General features: G+C 35.4%; 3 protein-coding genes across 7 annotated transcripts; 2 read left to right on the forward strand and 1 right to left on the reverse strand.

Annotated features, from left to right (window-relative positions):
- Positions 1-15: 15 nt before the first annotated feature.
- LOC140040633 (uncharacterized) lies at positions 16-8,891 on the forward strand. 4 transcript variants are annotated; one of them, XM_072086707.1, is made up of 11 exons: positions 16-306; positions 979-1,127; positions 1,946-2,108; positions 2,477-2,765; positions 2,876-3,270; positions 3,390-3,542; positions 3,639-3,748; positions 5,959-6,172; positions 6,472-6,747; positions 7,224-7,402; positions 7,977-8,891. In XM_072086707.1, the coding sequence occupies exons 1-11, from the start codon at positions 243-245 to the stop codon at positions 8,427-8,429; spliced, it is 2,445 nt and encodes an 814-aa protein (XP_071942808.1). In that variant the 5' UTR covers positions 16-242; the 3' UTR covers positions 8,430-8,891. The 4 variants fall into 4 exon arrangements, with proteins under 4 accessions (XP_071942808.1, XP_071942809.1, XP_071942810.1 ...); XM_072086708.1 differs by having other exon boundaries at positions 16-302; XM_072086709.1 differs by having other exon boundaries at positions 16-262.
- A 76-nt stretch (positions 8,892-8,967) lies between these two features.
- On the reverse strand, positions 8,968-10,999 carry LOC140040637 (NADH dehydrogenase [ubiquinone] 1 beta subcomplex subunit 2, mitochondrial-like). Of its 2 annotated transcripts, none has more exons than XM_072086715.1 (4): positions 10,842-10,999; positions 9,648-9,780; positions 9,234-9,318; positions 8,968-9,110 (listed from the first exon to the last, which is right to left on the reverse strand). In XM_072086715.1, exons 1-3 carry the CDS (start codon positions 10,907-10,909, stop codon positions 9,244-9,246), a joined length of 276 nt encoding a protein of 91 aa, XP_071942816.1. In that variant the 5' UTR covers positions 10,910-10,999; the 3' UTR covers positions 8,968-9,110; positions 9,234-9,243. The 2 variants fall into 2 exon arrangements, with proteins under 2 accessions (XP_071942816.1, XP_071942817.1); XM_072086716.1 differs by having other exon boundaries at positions 8,975-9,110; positions 9,230-9,318.
- A 768-nt stretch (positions 11,000-11,767) lies between these two features.
- On the forward strand, positions 11,768-18,131 carry LOC140040638 (uncharacterized). The gene is made up of 6 exons (XM_072086717.1): positions 11,768-12,853; positions 13,118-13,337; positions 13,809-14,051; positions 14,227-15,094; positions 15,558-15,807; positions 16,330-18,131. Exons 1-6 carry the CDS (start codon positions 11,786-11,788, stop codon positions 16,552-16,554), a joined length of 2,874 nt encoding a protein of 957 aa, XP_071942818.1. The 5' UTR covers positions 11,768-11,785; the 3' UTR covers positions 16,555-18,131.
- Positions 18,132-19,169: the final 1,038 nt, after the last annotated feature.

The following is a 19,169-nucleotide window of genomic DNA, read 5'->3' on the forward strand; positions in this document are numbered from 1 at the left end:
ATTATACTATTATCATTACAATTTTCATTTTACATTGTTCCATCCACACTGTAGATGGACTCCACAGAGTTTTCAGCCCTCTATATAATTTTTGCTCTTTTGACGTTCCATAGAAACAAAAACATTGAACATGGGGTAGGCCTACTGTAGTACTGTAGGCTAGTCATTTTGTGTGCGAGAAAAACGTCTGTAAAATCATCAATTTAAAAATGTATTTGTTACTTTTTATGTGATTCTTTTTCATGAAAGTGCCAATTCTAAGGTGTGGTATTCAGAATAAATGTTGGGAGTTAAAATACAAGGCAGGTGCGAAAGATAAATATTTGTAATCTTAGGTGTTGGGTCTTAGCTTTCGTGATCTTAGGTCTTAGGGGGTCTGAGCTTTCGTGGTCTGAGCTTTCGTGACACCCTTCGTAGCAGCTTGCCTACTCTAGGGCCTGCCTCTAGTAGGGTAGGAAATTGAATCTTATTTATTTTTGACTAAAAACGTCAACGCGGTTCGTTATGATGAGGCGGTATGATGAGGCGGTATAAATAGCAGTAGGCCTAGGAAATCCTAAAATAAAGTCTAGCCTAGCTAGCTAGGCCTAGCCTAACTAGGCCTAGGCCCCCTAGGCCTGTAGGCCTAGTAGGCTAGGCCCGGGCCTAGGCTAGCCTTTTATCATTCTTACTTGGCATCTAGGCCTAGTCTAACTAGGTAGAGCCTAGACCTAGCTATCTAGGGGTAGCGGGACGATTCGGCCCTGAGACGATTCGGCCCGGGATTAGACCGGGATGATTCGGCCCTGACTGAGACGATTCGTACTAACCTATTTGATTCAAATTGTGCAGGGAAATCCTTGCGCAATTTGCATATGGATAATCGTTTAAATTGCGCACAACTACTACTCTACAGTCAATGTATTTAAAGATGTTACATGGTCTGACTCAACAGCATTTGTTAAATTTTGTATTTAGTAACAGTATTTTTGTTTATAGGTATACCTAGAACAAAAATGTCGGCAATTAACGATACATTATCTATTCTAAACGTGGAGCAGTTGAACAATGCAGTAAACCTGGCGCATGTATTACCCTTACAACCAGATGGAAACCAAACTAATCACATGACACTACCAATTCAAAATGTAAGAATTTATAGCAAACAAAGTTCAACCAATTCTGTTTGTTGGTGTCTTGTCATAGAATGACATTCTGACATCTTATTGGTCAGTTGTGGCTACCACCTGAAGTGAAATTTCCTCTGTGGTGAATGGTAAACTAAATTTCAGTTTTCAGCTGAATAAATTACTAAAAAATGTTTCTGTATTATTAACTATGATATCCTTCATTTGTATTATATAATGAAAATTATTTAAAATTGGCAAAACTATGAATACACCATAGGCTACTACTTGTAAGTTTTACTCCAGTCAGAGGGAGTAAGTATGCCATATTCCACCAACAGAATAGAAACACATAAATAATAAATGAAAATATATATAGCGGCATATATATCAGCTAATAATGTTTTCAAATGATTTTTAAAACTTTTCACATTATGAACATTTCTGTATAAGAACTACTACAGGTACAGTACAGTAATAGTCTAGTTTGATTGGGTCTCCACATAAATATTTTAAATTGTTACAGGTACTTGGATACTTGATCCTTTATCCCTTTACAGGGTCCAGGACATCATCTTGTAGGTGGCAGTTGTAAAGGGTCTTTCACACCTGTTCCGGCACGGTTCCGGTCCGGCGCCGGAAAATCCAATCGAACGTCAATGTTTCGTTTTCACGCGGCTACGCGCATATCGATTGGTGCATAGCCGCGTGAAAACGAAACATTGATGTTCGATTCGCCGGACCGGAACCGTGCCGGAACAGGTGTGAAAGACCCTTAAGGCAATCACAAAGTATTATGAACATTAACATTTTGTATGTTTTGTTCTATACTTGTTTAGACCAACCATGCTATGTCAGTGTCTTCTTCGATGCCAAGGATCACGGTGTCCACTACCATACCCACCAACATCACCAGTAGATCTCTTCCGATTCTGATGTTAAACACAGCCTCTCAAGGAGATCAAACGCTAAGCCATACAAATAGTAGCCTCAGACAAATAAGTAATGCATGAAATACTATACCTTCATAAATGAGTCAACAATGAGTAATCCTCCCTCGTTTTGGCTTTCCGTAGTTGTATTACTTCTTCTAATATTGTAATATCTGTATATGGTTAAGACACTATCATACAGAAAGACACAGGTTCAAATACCAAGAACTCTCACTCATAAAGGAATACCTGGTGTGGAAAGTATATATCTAGCCACCTAACAACACTTAGCCAACAATAAGCTCCTTAAACATAACATTAGAAGCTTCAGAAGAAGTTTTCATGTTTAGGCTGAGAACTTCTATAAGAGAGGTTGTTTTGTTTACCCCTTTTTTTAAAAACATAAATACCAGATTTTTATTTTTTTATATTATCTAGCAATTCCCGTTCTACAGGAGCAGAATTCACACGTCGTACTACCGATACAAAATGTAAGCCCTGCCAGTTTTGGAACATGCCTGCCTGTTGACCACAGTACAGATATAAGTCTTCAGACATTACTATCATCACCAAACCAGCTCAATACTCTAAATCTGAACCAAGTTGTCAATCATAGGATAAATGTTGACGATGGAATTCAAAGACAGAATATTAATAATAACTTGCAGGTTATATCATCAGTACCAATCTCACAACCAGTAGCTACAGTCAATAAACATTTGCAAAGGTTAGTAAGGTCTACTAGTAGTACTGTCGTCGTCGTTGTAATCGTCGTAGTAATAGTAGTACAGTATACACAAGTTAACATCTACAAGTTTGAATTTTTTTTCTTTGCAGTTCAAAGTTGCATCAAAATGAAACCTTTTTAGTAAACTTAAAACTACCAATTACTATTCAAAACAACCAGCCAATAAAGATCAACTCAATGCCTCAAGCCCAGCCAACCGCTGATATTTCAACTAATCCTATTGGCCAGCATCTTCAATTATCGCTGCCGGAATTGCAAAATCAACCAATCGGAAAGAATAATATATCATTGCTAACTACAAGCAATCTGAACCATCTTGTGACTCAAGCCAGTGATGATGAGACGTGCCAGAATGGAAACCAGATGATAGGGACACAAGACCCTGTGGCTGCTGCCAGCTTGTTTGCTGGGGTCACAGATGAATTAGATGGAAATTCTTTGATTCCAAGTGAATCGCAAACAAATGATTTTGACACTAGTTTATGTAAGTGTTATTACAAGATTCACCATGCTGATATCGAGTTTGCTGTAGATCAATTATACATAGCCATAACTAACATTAAAATTTACACGCTTCAACCAAGATTCTTTGTTTTTTTACAGGGTGTGTAGAATGCAATACAAGTCACCCTCTACTATGTCCGGTCAAAGGTGAACTTCAGTGTATTCAAGATTCTCCAATACTCAGCCATGCACGTCAAACCTTACCAAGTATTTTAAAGATAAAGTCTTCAACTGTGACACCAAATGGAGACGGTAAGTCAACTGTTGGCGTATCAGAATGTGTATGAACATTCTTGGAACAAGTATAGCCAGCTATTATAGATAGTAATGCTGATTTATTTCTTACAGGTGTGTTTGCTAAAGTAACTATTGAAGCAAGGTGTCAATTTGGACCGTTAAAGGGAAGCATTTTAAAGAATGACCTTAGCACTGAATTAGATTGTCCAACACAGTGGAAGGTATATTACACCATTTATTTATGTATTGTCTGTAACAGCAAAGTCATCACAACAGAAATATTATCAAACCTAACAAAAAGCTCATCATAACAGAAATCTCTTCACATATAACAGCAAACTCTAACAAACAACTTGTCACATCTAACAAAAAACTCATCACATCTAACAGAAAACTAATCACATCATCTAACAGAAAACTCATCAAATCTAACAGAAAACTCATTAAATCTAACAGAAAAATCATCACATCTAACAAAAAACTCATCAAATCTAACAGAAAACTCATCATATCTACACAAAACTCATCACATCTAAAAGAAAACTCATCACATCTAACACAAATCTCATCACATCTATAACACAAATCTCATCACATCTAACACAAATCTCATCACATCTATAACACAAATCTCATCATATCTAACAGAAAACTCATCACATCTAACAGAATTTTTATTTTATTCAATCAAAACCAACAGCGATAAATACCGCCACTAACAGGTTTGAAACATAAAACAATACAACATCAAAAACGGTTAACAATAAAATACAGATAAAATATATATATATATATAAAAAACATAGATTGGCATGCCATAAAAAATTTCAATTAAAACAGGTTATGCAGACTGTTCAAGAAGTGAACACATCATCGTCCTCTTAAAATAACCAAGTCTATCATTAAAAATATCGATATGATTGCTATTTAGATTATTAAATGTATAAGGTAGTCTATGAAAAAGTCCCCTCTTAGTACAGTCGACACGGCTAAAAGGAATATGCAATAAATGTCTATTTCGTGTACGACCAGGAACATTTAAACTAAATAGTGAAATTAATGAACAGTCATATTTAGAATTTAAAATATTATATAAAAAAACCATATCAGATATCGTTCGACGATTGCTGACAGAATCAATGGAAAAGGCAAAATTAACACAGTTATAAGACAGGAATCGAACAAACTTCCGTTGAACAGTGTCGATTCGACGGGCCTGACATGGAGAAATTGAATTGAAAATTGCGGAACAATATTCAAGGTGAGGACGTATAATAGATTTGTATAAAGATAAAAGTGCCCTGCCGTCGTTCATAAACCTACAATTTCTCCATATTAAGCCCATCATTCTATTAGCTTTTGACAACACATGATTAATATGTGAACAAAAATTTAATTTACTATCAATAAAAATACCTAAATCTTTCCATACATAAACCATCTCAAGATCATGTCCACTCAGATTATAATTGAAGAGCACAGGCTTTTTTTTAAGTGTTATAGATAAATATTTGCATTTATTAGCATTAAGTTTTATCCCCCACTTCTCCGTCCATTCCACGAGACCATCCAGATCCTCCTGAAGTGAAAAAGCATCCTGTGGAGTGGTAATCACTTTAAACAATTTCAGATCGTCAGCAAATAAAAGAGACTCGGAATGATTAAATTTTAAAGGAAGATCGTTGATAAATAAATTAAACAAAAGCTGGCCCAGGATCGAGCCCTGCGGAACGCCCGATAACACAGGGAGCCAATCAGATGTCTCTCCCCCAATGACAACACGCTGTTGTCTATTAGTTAAATAGCTTTTAAACCAACTTAACAGTGAACCGGATAAACCAAATTTTGAAAGTTTAAAAATAAGCAAATCATGGGAAACGGAATCAAAAGCCTTAGAGAAATCAGTGTAAATCACATCGCACTGCTTCTTGCTGTTAATTGCATCGTATGATGTAGCAAGAAGCAGTGCGAGGTTGGTTTGACATGATCTCCCAGAGACAAATACTCATCATATCTAAAGAAAACTGATCACATCTAACACAAATCTCATCACATCTAACACAAATCTCATCAGATCTAACAGAAAACTCATCACATCTAAGAAAACCATCACATCTAACAGGAACTCATCAATCACATGTAACAGAAAGCTCATCATATCTAACAGAAAAATCACATCTAACAGAAAACTTATCACATCTAACAAAAAGCTCATCATTATGTTATGTTTTAAAAAGATATAGTATCTATTTTAACCATATTATAGTACATACATTTTTTTAAAAATCTTTGTGTATCTTTGTCATGGATGAAATAATGAATAAAAGTAGGCTACACTCACGAAAGAGAGAAAAAAAGCTCATCATATCTAACAGTAAAATCTTACATCAAACAGAAAACTCATTACATATGTATATACTTTATCTTCTAGATATTTCAAGGTAACGATCTTCATCATTGTGTTGATACCAGAAATGAGAATATCTGTAACTGGATGATGTTTGTACGCAATGCTAGAATGTCCGTAGAACAAAATATAGTTGCTTATCAATGGGGGCAGTATATATTTTTCACTACTATTCGTGCAATACAACCTGGGGAGGAACTCTTGTACTGGTATTCTGGGAATTATGCAAAGAAAAAAGGTATGTTTGTGTTCATGCTTTTGTGCAATTAAATTTTATTTTGGGAATCTTTAACCCATCCTCTGAACTGTTTTTGAGGTTTTACGTTGCTGGTTAATCATCTCTTGTACAAATTCAGTTCCTATCCAGCTTCTATTTTAAAATATGAAGTTTTATAAATATTGTTCAAAATTGTCTAGGTTTGAAGAACAAGCCAGAACAGTGCTTTTTAGAACTGAACAAAAACTGCTTTGTTGACTAAGATTATTGTACTTTGCAAGTTGAAATTTTATTTATATTATTATTTCCAAATTGTCTAGGTCTGAAAGACAAGCCAGAACAGTGCTTTTGGTGTTCAAAGTGCAATCGTCAATTTCTGTCTGTGTTGAAGCTCAACAGTCATATGAAATACAGCCATCCAGACACAAGTGAACGTAAATTCAAATGCACACATTGCTCACGTGCCTTTCTGTGTCTTACCAAACTCAATGTTCATGAGATGACTCATTCAAATGTGAAGCCTCATAAGTGTAACCTCTGTGAAAAGACCTTTACAGACCCTAGCAATCTGCGAATGCATCAGCTTATTCATACAGGTAAAGCTCTGTCTACATTAACAAACTAGTTTGACAAAAAAAGTGATGTGCCCATATGGTTATATCACTACCATTTGGGCACATCACACTTGTAGTGTAGATAGATCTTAAGAATAGTAGTGAAACTGGTTGGCATGCTTGCATTATCAATCCCGGAATCTTTGGTTCAAATCCTGTTGAAATCCATAGTTTTTTATGACCAATACTGAAAACATGTTTCACATGCTGTAATAGGCGAGTTAAATGCTTGAAAAAATACACTAGGTACTGTATGTTATTAGCATTCTTTTTTTCAATACACCACCAGTGCTCATAACACCTTTTCATGCATATGAAAAGGTAGTACTGTACATTAAATTAAATTAATAGATATATTATTAAAAGACAGATTTCTAGGCTGCAAAATACTGTAAAAAGGTTTTTAAAATAGTATTCACAAATAACTGGACCAAAGTTTCTCATACTTTATTTTGTAGGTGTAAAGAAGTTTAAGTGCCCACAATGTAGTAAAGCATTTCGACAGAAAGCGCACTTAGTGACACACATGGTGACACACACAGGGGAGAAGAAACTTAAATGTCCACAGTGTGACAAACTATTCAGCCGTCAATCAGATGTAAAAACACACATGTATTTTCATACCAAAGAGAAACAGGTAAAAAAGGGCAGCAGTAATGATAATTTACTCTCCAGAGGAAAACTGTTTTAAACACTGTTAAAGACACATTCTTCTTGATCTAATTTAAGGTCATAAACAGCATTTTAATACTATGGGCCTATTGCAATAATTTTCATCTTTAAAAATAAAATATATGTTGATTCTAATAATGTAAGCGGCCAGAAATACCAGCATGCATTGATATTTTCATTTGTTTTTGTGATTCTCCCAACTTTCGATCGATTGTGAAGGCCTAAACAAACGGAAGAATCGTACCTTTGCATAACTATAACTAGCGCACGGTATTCGTACATTACTGCTGTTTACCAGCTAGGCTTACAATAGTGGGCTGTGGGCTAGGCCTAAAGATTGTCCACGAGAGACATTCGACGAGAGCTACTTAGGTAGTTCATTTTTTCTTTTTATCATAATTTACCATAAAACGTACATTTAAGACAAGGAATGACCTTGTTTAATGTTTTTAAAGTAATATACTGTATATATATTATTTTTACAAAACATCATTGTATGATAGTGTCTTTAATTAATAATTGTATGTTATTTATTATAGGAAAAATGTTCATTATGTTTCAAGGAATTCTGGAACCCTCAGCAATATCGAAAACACATGAAAAGTCACGCACAAGAACGAGAGTACACTTGTGATTACTGTAAGCGAGGTTTCAACACATTGTCCCATTTTAAACGTCATCAGGAGTCAGCTGTGTGCCGAAGAAAAGACATTTCTTTACCTGAAGGAAAGTCTGGCAGGGGTAGACCAAAGACTAAGAAAAGAAATGGTTACAATATAACACATAAACTCATTGCTCCTGCAATTGATCTTTCACAAGCATCACCCCTTATGGAGACAGACTGTGAAGAGAATCCTAGGACGACGGAGGCGACGTCTGCTATTGATATTGAGAAATCGCATACTTCATCCACATGGAAAAAAAGATCGACAAGGATTTCACAGAGAAGGAAGCAAGGGAAAGTAATGAATTTTACTGACAACGGAAGTTGATATTTTTATTAGACCTTTTGTTTCCTCCAACAAAGCTCTCAAAGCGAATCATGAAAAATGCTATTGCCCCCCCCCCTCCAGAATTTAAAACCCTGTTTGGTTGTAAATAATGTTGGATCATGAAATTTAAGGGAATAACCTGTATTGCAGCTTATGGGCTGAATTGCACACAGGTGTGGACAACCAGTATAATTCATTACTTTCATCTGCCCAAGAGTAATTTCATTCATTTATCTATCCAAAATGACAGGGAATAAAGCAGTACACCATTGCAATTCCAATACATACACTATGATAGAGGAATCTGTTTTATGTCTCTCCGGCTTCATCTCATCTTGGCTTTTTTCTTTTAATAGAAAATACACATGTTGCCTTTTGCTTAAATCCAATCTGCAAAAGTTGTACCGTTTAGTTTATGGTTTTTATTCAGCCTTTTCAGGAATACCCATTGCAGTCAGCTGGTTGAAAACTGTCTCAGATTTTAATACTGTGCACTTCATAACAAAACGACTACTTTGTAAAGATTTTTAATTTTAATGAACTCCTTTCTATTTATTTACAATAGTGCATCCACAGCAGAAACTTGTAATTGTTTTAAATCAACACAATAAAACAGTTTCTATCTATAATGTTCTGTCATTCTCTGAAGTTTTTATTATTACAGTAGTTTCAAAAAATCATCTGAAAAAAAACAACACAAACATTTATCAGTGGTTTTTATAAAGGAAACAAATGATAGATGAATTTATCAATAAGACCCTAATTAGCTCATTTACAATGTTTTCCAATAAGATACTCACTCACTGTGAAATCTTCAGTCCTCATCATCTGGTGGTATACCAAGTTCTTCATTAGTCCATTCAGAGGGATCGGGATAAGGAAAGTGACCCTGGAAAGTTTTAAAAAAAAGCAAAACATTCAGTACAATATACACAACAGTACTATATTTCATGAATTATTGTTGTGGCATTAAGTTTAACCATTAAAGCACATTCAGTTATTAAATCACTTTCTTGCTCTAAACTGAGAAAATAATTTAAAAAAAGTTTAGAGCAAAGGAGGAGGATTGGAGAAATGTTCTTGACTTCCAAAATTGCAATCTATGTTGTCAGCCAGATTGCTGTGAATACAAGGATGTTCCAAAGATACTAGGCCCCTATTTTGCAAATGTTGAATGTTACTTTTTTCATTTTGTTAAAACATAAGTAGATAACTTGCCAAAACATCTTCCGGTTCATGATAGAAACGCCACATTATCCAGAACCACATTGACCCTGCTAAGAATTCACCTATAAAATACTCTCTCCGTCCTGGATGATTTGCACCTCTGTATACAGGACTACCACTCATACTTGAAAAAGAAGATCAAAATATCATTTATTAAACTAACTAATTAATTGTAAATAGATAAGTCTACAATAATGTTTATGAGCTGTAAATGACTTCAGTTTCTTAACTATTAAAAATACAATGAAGTTGATTCATTTAGACACAGAAGTGTTATTTGGTGGTAACAGTTATTGTTTAACCAGAGACAGAGGGTCCCCCTACTTTTAAACTTTTAACTTAGCTTTTGATTTCGCCTTAGTACAGACAAAGATTGTAGTTTGTACTGTATATCAAATGAATTTTTGGTCAACAACCAAGTTTCTATCCAAGTATGTCAATACAATTACAATTTGTTGAAACACAAAATAAAATTAATCATGAAACGTAGTAGGCGTAGGTAGGCATACTGTACAACAAGGGGAAGCCCTGTATTTATTCATCGGCACTCCTGCCTAGTTAGTTAGTACTGTTAACTGTAGTTAGTACAGTACTACTACTCTGTACAGTAGTGAAAGGGGATCCGTACAAGGCTAGGCCTCGACTACAACAGTTACAATACCAGCCAGGAGTTACAAACTTACTTATTACAGGGTATTCGTTCATCAAAATAAAAAGGCCAGAATAATAATAATAGGCTACAGTGAGTGCGCAGTAGTATAGCTAGGCCTGACAACAACAACAAGCAATAAAATAAGTTATAATAATATTTAATAATATGATACAGAAAACCTAGGCCAGGGCCTGTAGGCTGTACTAGTCTAGAGTGACGCATTCGTCGTCACGATGCAATAATGCTTTATTATGTGCCTTTTCAAAATCATATACTAAATAGTGCTAGGCCTAGAGGCTCTCTTGGTAGGTAGGCCTAGGACCCCTAGCTAGCTAGGCAGAGGTAACCCCGGGCACTGCTCTGCTGGGTGGGCCTCTATCTATAATCTAGGTTAGGCCTGGCCCTCTAGAGTCTAGGCTAGTAGGCTAGGCCTACTACTCTAGCTAGTAGTATGCTAGCCTAGAGAGAGGTATACTAGCCTACTAAGCTAGGCCTAGCCCCTAGCTAGGCCCTAGGCTTAAATTAAAACTTACTTTCGAACATTTTTTGAATATCTACTTGCTATCCGTAATGATTGGCGTATCCTTGAAATGCCAAACATTTTAAATTAAATGAGATTATTCGTAGCGAAAAAAAAACACCAAAAAAACCGGTATCTGTTGCTGACCTTTGACACATCACCGGTTTGATCCATCCCAGCAAGCTTTTGAAACAATTTCCGCTGACCTCGTGTTTTCCAGGTCAACAGTTTCACACACTGATAATTGGTAAATAAACAAACAATACACATGGAAACCAACCAAACAATCCAACCGATCAGAGAAGAACGGTAGGCTGATAAAACAGTGAACACTCTCGGTTATCAAGAACATGTGGATGTATGACAGGACTATTAGTAATATTATGACGATATAGGATATGGTAAGTTTCAGAAGGCACAGTGACAATAATTAAGTCTCCAATTTAATTAGACTAGCCTATAAATGTATGTAGGTCGGCAATATTAATAAAATAGTCTACTTAAATTGTCTAGTTAGTAATAGATAGGATAGACAATGTCAATATGGTAGCCTAATACTGGTAGTACATAGATAGTCATAGAGTTATAGGTGGTGATAACTAAGGCTAATCCTCCTATCCTGCCACCTCCAGGTTCTAAAGTTAGGCCTACTAACTGCTAGTACTACTACTAGACCAACATTATAAATCTTTTTTCAACTATGAATTGTAAGTCATTCCTTCCTAACGAAAGGTGCATGTGTGCCATGTAGTTTTGGGTATGCCAAGACTGAAGAGGCTAGGATAGGACCTGGTACTAGTAAACTGTAAGTATATCCCCAAAATATTTACTGTATTATTAATTAACCAAAATTATACTCATAATATAATATCTAAAATGTTTCCTTGAATTTAAAATTGTTCTAAATGTTTGTTTAATTTTATAGATAGCCTAAATTGAACAGAAAACATTAATAAAATGTCATCTTTTTCTATAATGAAACCACGTGGTATAACCACAATATTTGGAGAACTGGAGGAAAAAAATGTTACTTTCCTTATCAACACAGCAGAGAGCATGTTTACTTATCTTAACATTGTAAAGGAAGAATTAATAGAAGTGTTACTGGCAAGAGCATACAAGCAGAAAGATACAAGCTTTAACATAATGGAGTATTCGACTGAGGTTACTCCTTGGGCGGATAAACTAGTACGCTGTACACCACAGACTGTTACACTGGCTGCAGATTGGGTGAGGAAACTAACATGTAAAAAATGTTCAAATTTAAAAGATGCGTTAATAGCGACATACTCCGATTCATCGTGTGATTCAGTCTATATTATTACAGATAGACTCCCGGATCAACGAACTGCAGATATTTTGCGTCAGGTACAATTATCCAGCGATGGCAGATCGATTCATGGGATCCTTTTTACCAGTTGTGAAGCAGATCCAGCCGCTTTAAAATTTTTCAAACAACTCTCAATTCAGACAGATGGTTCATTTCATGTTATCAGTGTTTCTCGCAACGGGCGTGTTGACGGTATAAGGCCTGTAGTAACAGTGGAAGACATACATGCACACACAATAGAATCTTTCGAGTCAGAACCTCTAGAAAAAACCGTACCAACCTCTATAATCCATCCCCCAGTAAGAACTGTTCAAGCATATTCTAACGATGATGTCGTTCCAAACACTAGTATTGTTACAATGATAGACAATCCCCCAGAACTAACAACAACCACATATATGTCCGATGTTACCGAGACTGAAACTCGGAAATACTGCAGCGTGTCAACATCACTTGATCAAACCCCTGTGGAGGTTGTGTATGTAAGAGAGCCAACGACTATCGTTCACACTAGAGATCGTTACGTAGTACCTAATGTAGTATGGGAACCATGTCCACCGCATATTGTTCACCCAGTTGTGCAAGACCTTGATGGAAATCTGTGTACAACAGCTGGGACATTAGTAACTGGTATGCGGGTTCTGGCTCGTAGAGATAATGACGGCTATTATTACATGGGTGTAGTGAAACAACAGGTAAGATGTTTAATGATTTGGTCCAACTCATTAAATTATTTTATATCTCACATTTTGGAATACTGTATGTAAAAGGTCCATTTACACTAGGAAGATAACGATTTATTATAACTAGTTAAATATGCATTTTTCCTACATAAAACAAAAGAAATATGAACATTTTTCATCCTAGAACTATAAGATAACCATTTATGTTGCCTTTGATGCAAGTAATATTTTCACAAGTCCAATAATATGACGTATATTTTAAATATTTTTTTAAAGGTTACAATTAATAAGCGGTTTTTGATTGAATTCGATCAACGTCCATTTGGAGCAAGATCAAATAATCGGCTTCAAGAAACAGCAATTTATGACATCATCGGACACAATGATGGCCTCCGTCATTGTGTTGTGACAGGAGATAGTGTTTTGGCACCATGTGACCATGTTCGGTATGCTCCTGGAACAGTTCTGGAGGGAACTGAAGGCAGGTCTGTTGGCAGTAAGTATATAAAAGATTTTTTTTAAACCACAATCAATGATTAATATTTGCAAATTCTTGAGGACCATCCTCTTAATCCATTTCTTCCACCTATTAGAATTTGTTATATTATATATAAATAATAATATATATATTATAAAATATTATTTGTATATGTCCCTTCAAAATGAACCAACACTCCTTTGATCTCTGACTCCAAGCTAAGACCTCCCGCTTCCTCCATTCTACTTTTTCCCATGCTCTCACCTATAAGGTAAATATTAAACCCTTTTCTGCCCTCCTGGATGATATCAAAATTTTTATTTGTATTTATATGGTTTCGTCTATTTAAGCCTCCTAACTGCCAGGGAGTATATATTTTTTTTGAGTCTCAGTTCATAAGGAAGATCTTTCATACTGTGTACAAGTTTGGGGTTCTGTACACCACCAGCACCTTCTTATTCTCATAATTTTTTTGTGTATTCAATGTAGATTCAACAGATACAGATCATCTAGTTGTCAGTTTCTTCAATGGTAATACCAAAAATGTTGCAAAACACACAGCTATTTGGTTAAAAAAAGCGCACTATGACCGAATCAAACTGGAAATTCAAATGCCTCTGTCTGCTAGAGAGTACCTGACTAATAGCCCACACTACCCATACCAAACACCTCCAGGGTACTATGTCACACCTCTACCTGCAAAACCAGTGCCATACCAAACTCTGATAACAGGTAATTCATTTTTTATGTATTATTGTGTATCTTTCTTAAACATAATGTGAATTTTTGGAAAAAGCAATTCCTTGTGTTATTAATGTGCTTTTAGTATTTGTAAAGAGTTTCCAATAAAGATTTATTTGTCGATTTATAAAATGAAAACAAACAAAAACCAATATTTATTCTGCAGATTATACAAAGACACCAGTGCATACGGCAAGTACAGAGAAGTATCACAGCTTGAATTCTACTATTATACAAGAAAGTGTTGTTAAAAGTGAGGACGTGAATAAATATATACCTGGTAGCACGATGACCAAGAGTGAATTAGATGATAAAGTCAAAAAACAACTGATGGAGCACAAGATGGCAGCTAGTTATGACAGAGGTAGACTTTTAAACAGAGAGACTTTTGGTAGGAAGAGCGTATCTTTCCGTGAGAGCAATGAATTGGATAGTGGTATATGCTCTGCTTATGATGAGGAGGATTTCCTTGAAGATAAAACGAATGAAATGAAATTAAGTGACCTAACCAGCAGAATGACTCAGACGATACCGTTAAGAAATATTGGTGTTGGAACTGATTCTAGTTTACTATATCCAAAAAAATCAACATCATTATCAGAAAATAAACCAGATTGGAGGTACTGGGGAAAATCCTTAGATTCAAATGAACTGAAATTTAATAGTGATGACCGTGGTCAGTTTCGTGAGACTGAAATTGAACAGCCGTTAGAAGTACGCATCCAACCAAACTTAAATGAAGCTGGAACTGTGAATTCTTCTGCTCTCTACAAATCAGTTGATTCATCGATTAAAAGTGATCGGGCAAGAATGGAATGGGCATTAAAACATACTAATCCATCTCAAACATCAGCAAAAATTGCTCCAGTCCCACCAGCAGCTACACGTTTTGGAAGGAAAGATGCAGCTCGTGAAGCGAAAGAACAGAGCTTTTTAGAATATCGACGCAAGCAGGTCATAAATAGAGAGATGAGTTGGAAAGAGAAGGAATATCAAACTGCAGAGATGAAAGCTGCCAAAGAAGAGAGATACAGGTGAGGAAATTAGCAATATTTAACTTTAACTTACTAAGGAAAGAAAATATTCATCTGGTAACTCACTCCGGTCTGGTGGTGGAACAATTCTTCTTAGAAATGGACTGTAAACTTGCCTGTGTGCACTTTAGAGAACCCAGTTCATCATTCAAGATGAGTAGGGGTGAACTGGTTTAGAAAATAGCACCTGTATCAGGGGGATTACCACCTATCTGATAGAAAAATGATAAATTTACTATTGGAAACCTTGGCCACATGTGTCTAAAGACATGAAAATAACAGAACAGAATAATATAAAAATAAATACAAAATTTATTATGACTAACCTGACAGTTGATACAGATTATCAAATTTGTTTGCATTGATTTTTTTAATGATAAATTTACAGCAGTGTGTACTGTTTAATTTTATTTATATACAAGTATTACTGTGAATAATCTAAACTGTCATTTTTATACATCAGGTCATACACAGCAGATGTCATAAGAAGAGATGTCGCACGACAAAAGGACAATGAGCAGAAACTGAAGCATGTACAAGAGGCTAAAAGAGCTGTCAGTGCAAGCATTACGAGGCACCAGCAAGAGAAAACTGACCAGCAATTGGAAAGAGATTATCTCCGCACGGAGGCTATAAGACAACAAAAACAACGCAGAGAAGACATTAGGATGCAGCGGCAAGCAGAGATAGAAGACACTGTGGCACGACGAAGAGTAAGTATCTGGTGTATTAGATACATGAATGTGAACAGAATTGCTAAGGAATCTGGAGTGATTTAATGGTGTTTAGATATTCAATTTCTATTCAGTCTTTTGTTTTGGAATCTCTGGTGCAAAGAAAAGAACATTATGTATCTATTCTATGATATACTCTCATCTCAGGAAGCTATTTCACCTGCAGAGCATCTTTGACTCATTTATCAATACATTTTCACTTGGATTAAGTCTACACATCAGGCCATGTAAAGGTCAGAGGTCCCAAGTTCGATTCTTGGTTGGATGATTCATTCATCATCTTCATCATCATATTGTTTTTGAATCAGCTTTCTCCCTCTTCCAAGGGGTTACTGACTCGTTCTAGACTGCCACACCATCTATCCACTTATTCCTGTCTTGTGCATCATGTTCTTCCAAACCAACTTTCATACTTTCTTTCTCCAATTATAATTATTGTTAATTATTAGTATATTATTGATAATGAATTAAAATTATGTTAAATTTGTTCCTACTCAATAGGCAATCAAAGATCAATTAACTCAGCAAAAATTGCAAGAGCACAGCATGGCTATAAAAGAGAAAAAAGAGCAGGAAATGACACGGGATCAAATTATGCGGAATAAACAAATGGCAATACGTCAACGCTTTCAGGACATCGAGCAAGCCAATCAGCAGAAGAAAGATCTAAGGATGGCAGTGAGAGAACAGAAATTCCACGAACTCAGATCACAAGTTCTACCATGATTATAGTATATCGAAAGAAGCCCATGTCGAATATAAGTGGTTTGCAAAAGTAATCGCGAAAAGAAGCCCATCTCTAAATTAAACCCACTGGACTTCTTTTCGAGATAGACTGTACTGAATGTCAAAGGAATAGAAATGTATAATCGTTTTAAATAAATATATTAATGAATTAATTTCTGAAATTGATAGCCAATAATGAAAAACATTTACTTCTTGTAGAAAAGTCGTTAAAATACAACTCTAGAATCATAATAAACTCCGTCTTGCTATGTTCCCACTAGGACGTACGAATAAGGCAAGTAATTTGACCGATCAAAAGAAAGAGTTCAAAATCAAATCAAAATGCGTTGCGTTGCGTCCCTATGTTGTGTACTATTGACAACAACCTTATCGCGTGATTTCCACTAGAGACGCAACGCAAGGACGTATACGCAAGTGACAGTTCGAATAACATATCGCTTGTTGTGATTGGTCAATAACTACGTTTGGGTTACGACCATGTGATGCGTCTCTATAGTGTTGGAACCAAGTATGACGTAGGACGTAACGCAAGTAAGTGATTTGACCAGTCATAACCGATAGTTATTTTGAACTGTGGCTTGTGTTGCGTCTCTAGTGGAAACCAATCATTAAGCTTGGTTCCTACTGATTTAGACGCAACTTAATGGCGTAAGCGCAACGCCAAGTTGCCAAGAAAAAGTTCGGACCCGTCGCTTATGATTTGCCAAATAATGACGTTGCGTTCTTGTCTTACGTTGTAATTGAGAATTAAGCTTTAGCAGGGAAGGGGACGACTCATTTTTAGTGTTGTCTCCATTCTCACTCTTGTCTTGTAGGCCTATTTTACAATTTGATCGTGGTTTTCTACAAATGATTTTTTTTTGCGAAAACAGTAGTTGCATTAACCTATTAACTAGATTATTTATAATTATTAATCAAAAGTGAATTTGTGGGTGTGTAATAATTAATTTAATCTGCAGATTGTTCTAACACCACGCATATTAGTTTAACAAAGAACTAGAAATAGATTAAGTGACCAGTAGTTTAACGGAAGCAATGGGCATACAGTTTCTATTTGGATTCGGATCTGAACACAACACAATATTAATACACGGTATTAGTAGCCCACGCAATTGTTAATATGAAAATTATTAAACGTAAACGTAAGATTATTAAACGTATTATATTTTTTGTAAGGTCACCCAACTTTTATTCAAAATTTTAAACCACCAGTTTTAATAGTTCAAACATATCAGTTATTGGATATTTAATTCAATACAAGATCGTAATCTTCATTCGGACTGTACGTTGTTGTATTGAACAATATCGTAATAATCAAATTATATATGTAATTTGTCGAGTTTGGTTCAGTGTAGGAGAAAGTAATGTATTGCTTTTTACGGTATATATTTGCAATATGTAAATAGTACATAGTGTAAGTTGAGGTAAATAATCATTGTATTCTGTGTTTTGACTCGTAAACTAGTTTAATAAATTGACTGTATGAGTGAGTATTCAAGGCATTAGACTCGTTTATTATCATTAACTATTTCTTTAATTGTCAAAACCTACTATATTTGCCGAATAAATTGTTTATTTTATATAATGCAGGCTTTTGTGTCTCGCTGTTCTCCACCAGACGAAGGTCGAATTAGGGAAACTGAGGAAAGAGTGAAATTACAATTACAAATTACAATACATTCACTCTTCCCTGGTCAACTTTAACCAGTCTACTGCCGTATAAGCATTGATTTTACATTTCTTTTAAAGTTATAGGCCTACTGTTTTGTCTAACTGGTCACGAGTGGTTAGTGACCAGAGTGTTCTGGTTTTAATTTAAAAACCTGGAAACTCACGTTAGTGCGTGTGAACTCCGCAACAACACAATAGAAAGAGACATGACATGAAACATTTGAAATTGGTAATTTCAAAGTGTTTCTGTTTTCCAAAATAATACTGTTATTTAGTTCATAAAGATTGGTAAAATGCCTTTAATTCCAGTTTGCATTTCATAAAAATGACTAGACCAATCGCCAGAAATTGAAAGCCAAAGCATATTTGAAATGCCACATTGTAGTCGGTAATGAAGTAACCTAAAATGGAAAAAATAATGGTCGGTTAGCTAGAATGATAAGTTTATTATCTTGACTTTTCTACTATTGGAAATGTATCAGGTCCATTTTCACGAATGACTACGATAACGTTTGTTCTTGAATGGAAGACATTTTTTCTCCATGCTTTTTGAAAATTTCAGAAATTCGTCAAGGCCTGCAGTTTTGGCAATTCTTAAAAAAATGGAAATCTCAAAAGCATGCTAATGGTCTAGTCCAAACTGTTAACTTAATCGAGGCCTATTGCCTCTGTCAAGCGAGTAGTACTATTGTGGGGTGGGCTGAGCCTAGAGTGTAGGGCCTCATGCTAGGCTATATATGGCTTGCTAGTAGTAGCAAATAACTTTTACAAAATATGCCGACCGTAGATTTCTTTACATTTTGGGTCGCTCGGACTTAACTAAACTTTTTTTTGGTCCTTTTAACATATGTTATTAAAATGATTGGAGTAGAAAATAATAAAGATACTTGGTAGGCCATGGATCTCTCTATTTCTACAGTAGT

This window comes from Antedon mediterranea, chromosome 2 (assembly GCF_964355755.1).
Source record: "Antedon mediterranea chromosome 2, ecAntMedi1.1, whole genome shotgun sequence".
Taxonomy (NCBI): Eukaryota; Metazoa; Echinodermata; class Crinoidea; order Comatulida; family Antedonidae; genus Antedon; species Antedon mediterranea.

Coding starts and splice junctions, on each gene's coding strand:
- LOC140040633 (XM_072086707.1), top strand. CDS start 243: ATGAAAGTGCCAATTCTAAGGTGTGGTATTCAGAATAAATGTTGGGAG. Junction 2,109..2,476: donor TAGTAGCCTCAGACAAATAA/GTAATGCATGAA, acceptor TATATTATCTAG/CAATTCCCGTTCTACAGGAG. Junction 3,749..5,958: donor ATTGTCCAACACAGTGGAAG/GTATATTACACC, acceptor TTTATCTTCTAG/ATATTTCAAGGTAACGATCT.
- LOC140040637 (XM_072086715.1), bottom strand. CDS start 10,909: ATGTTTGGCATTTCAAGGATACGCCAATCATTACGGATAGCAAGTAGA. Junction 9,781..10,841: donor TATTCAAAAAATGTTCGAAA/GTAAGTTTTAAT, acceptor TTCTTTTTCAAG/TATGAGTGGTAGTCCTGTAT. Junction 9,319..9,647: donor ATGAACCGGAAGATGTTTTG/GCAAGTTATCTA, acceptor AAAACTTTCCAG/GGTCACTTTCCTTATCCCGA.
- LOC140040638 (XM_072086717.1), top strand. CDS start 11,786: ATGTCATCTTTTTCTATAATGAAACCACGTGGTATAACCACAATATTT. Junction 12,854..13,117: donor TGGGTGTAGTGAAACAACAG/GTAAGATGTTTA, acceptor ATTTTTTTAAAG/GTTACAATTAATAAGCGGTT. Junction 15,095..15,557: donor GCCAAAGAAGAGAGATACAG/GTGAGGAAATTA, acceptor TTTATACATCAG/GTCATACACAGCAGATGTCA.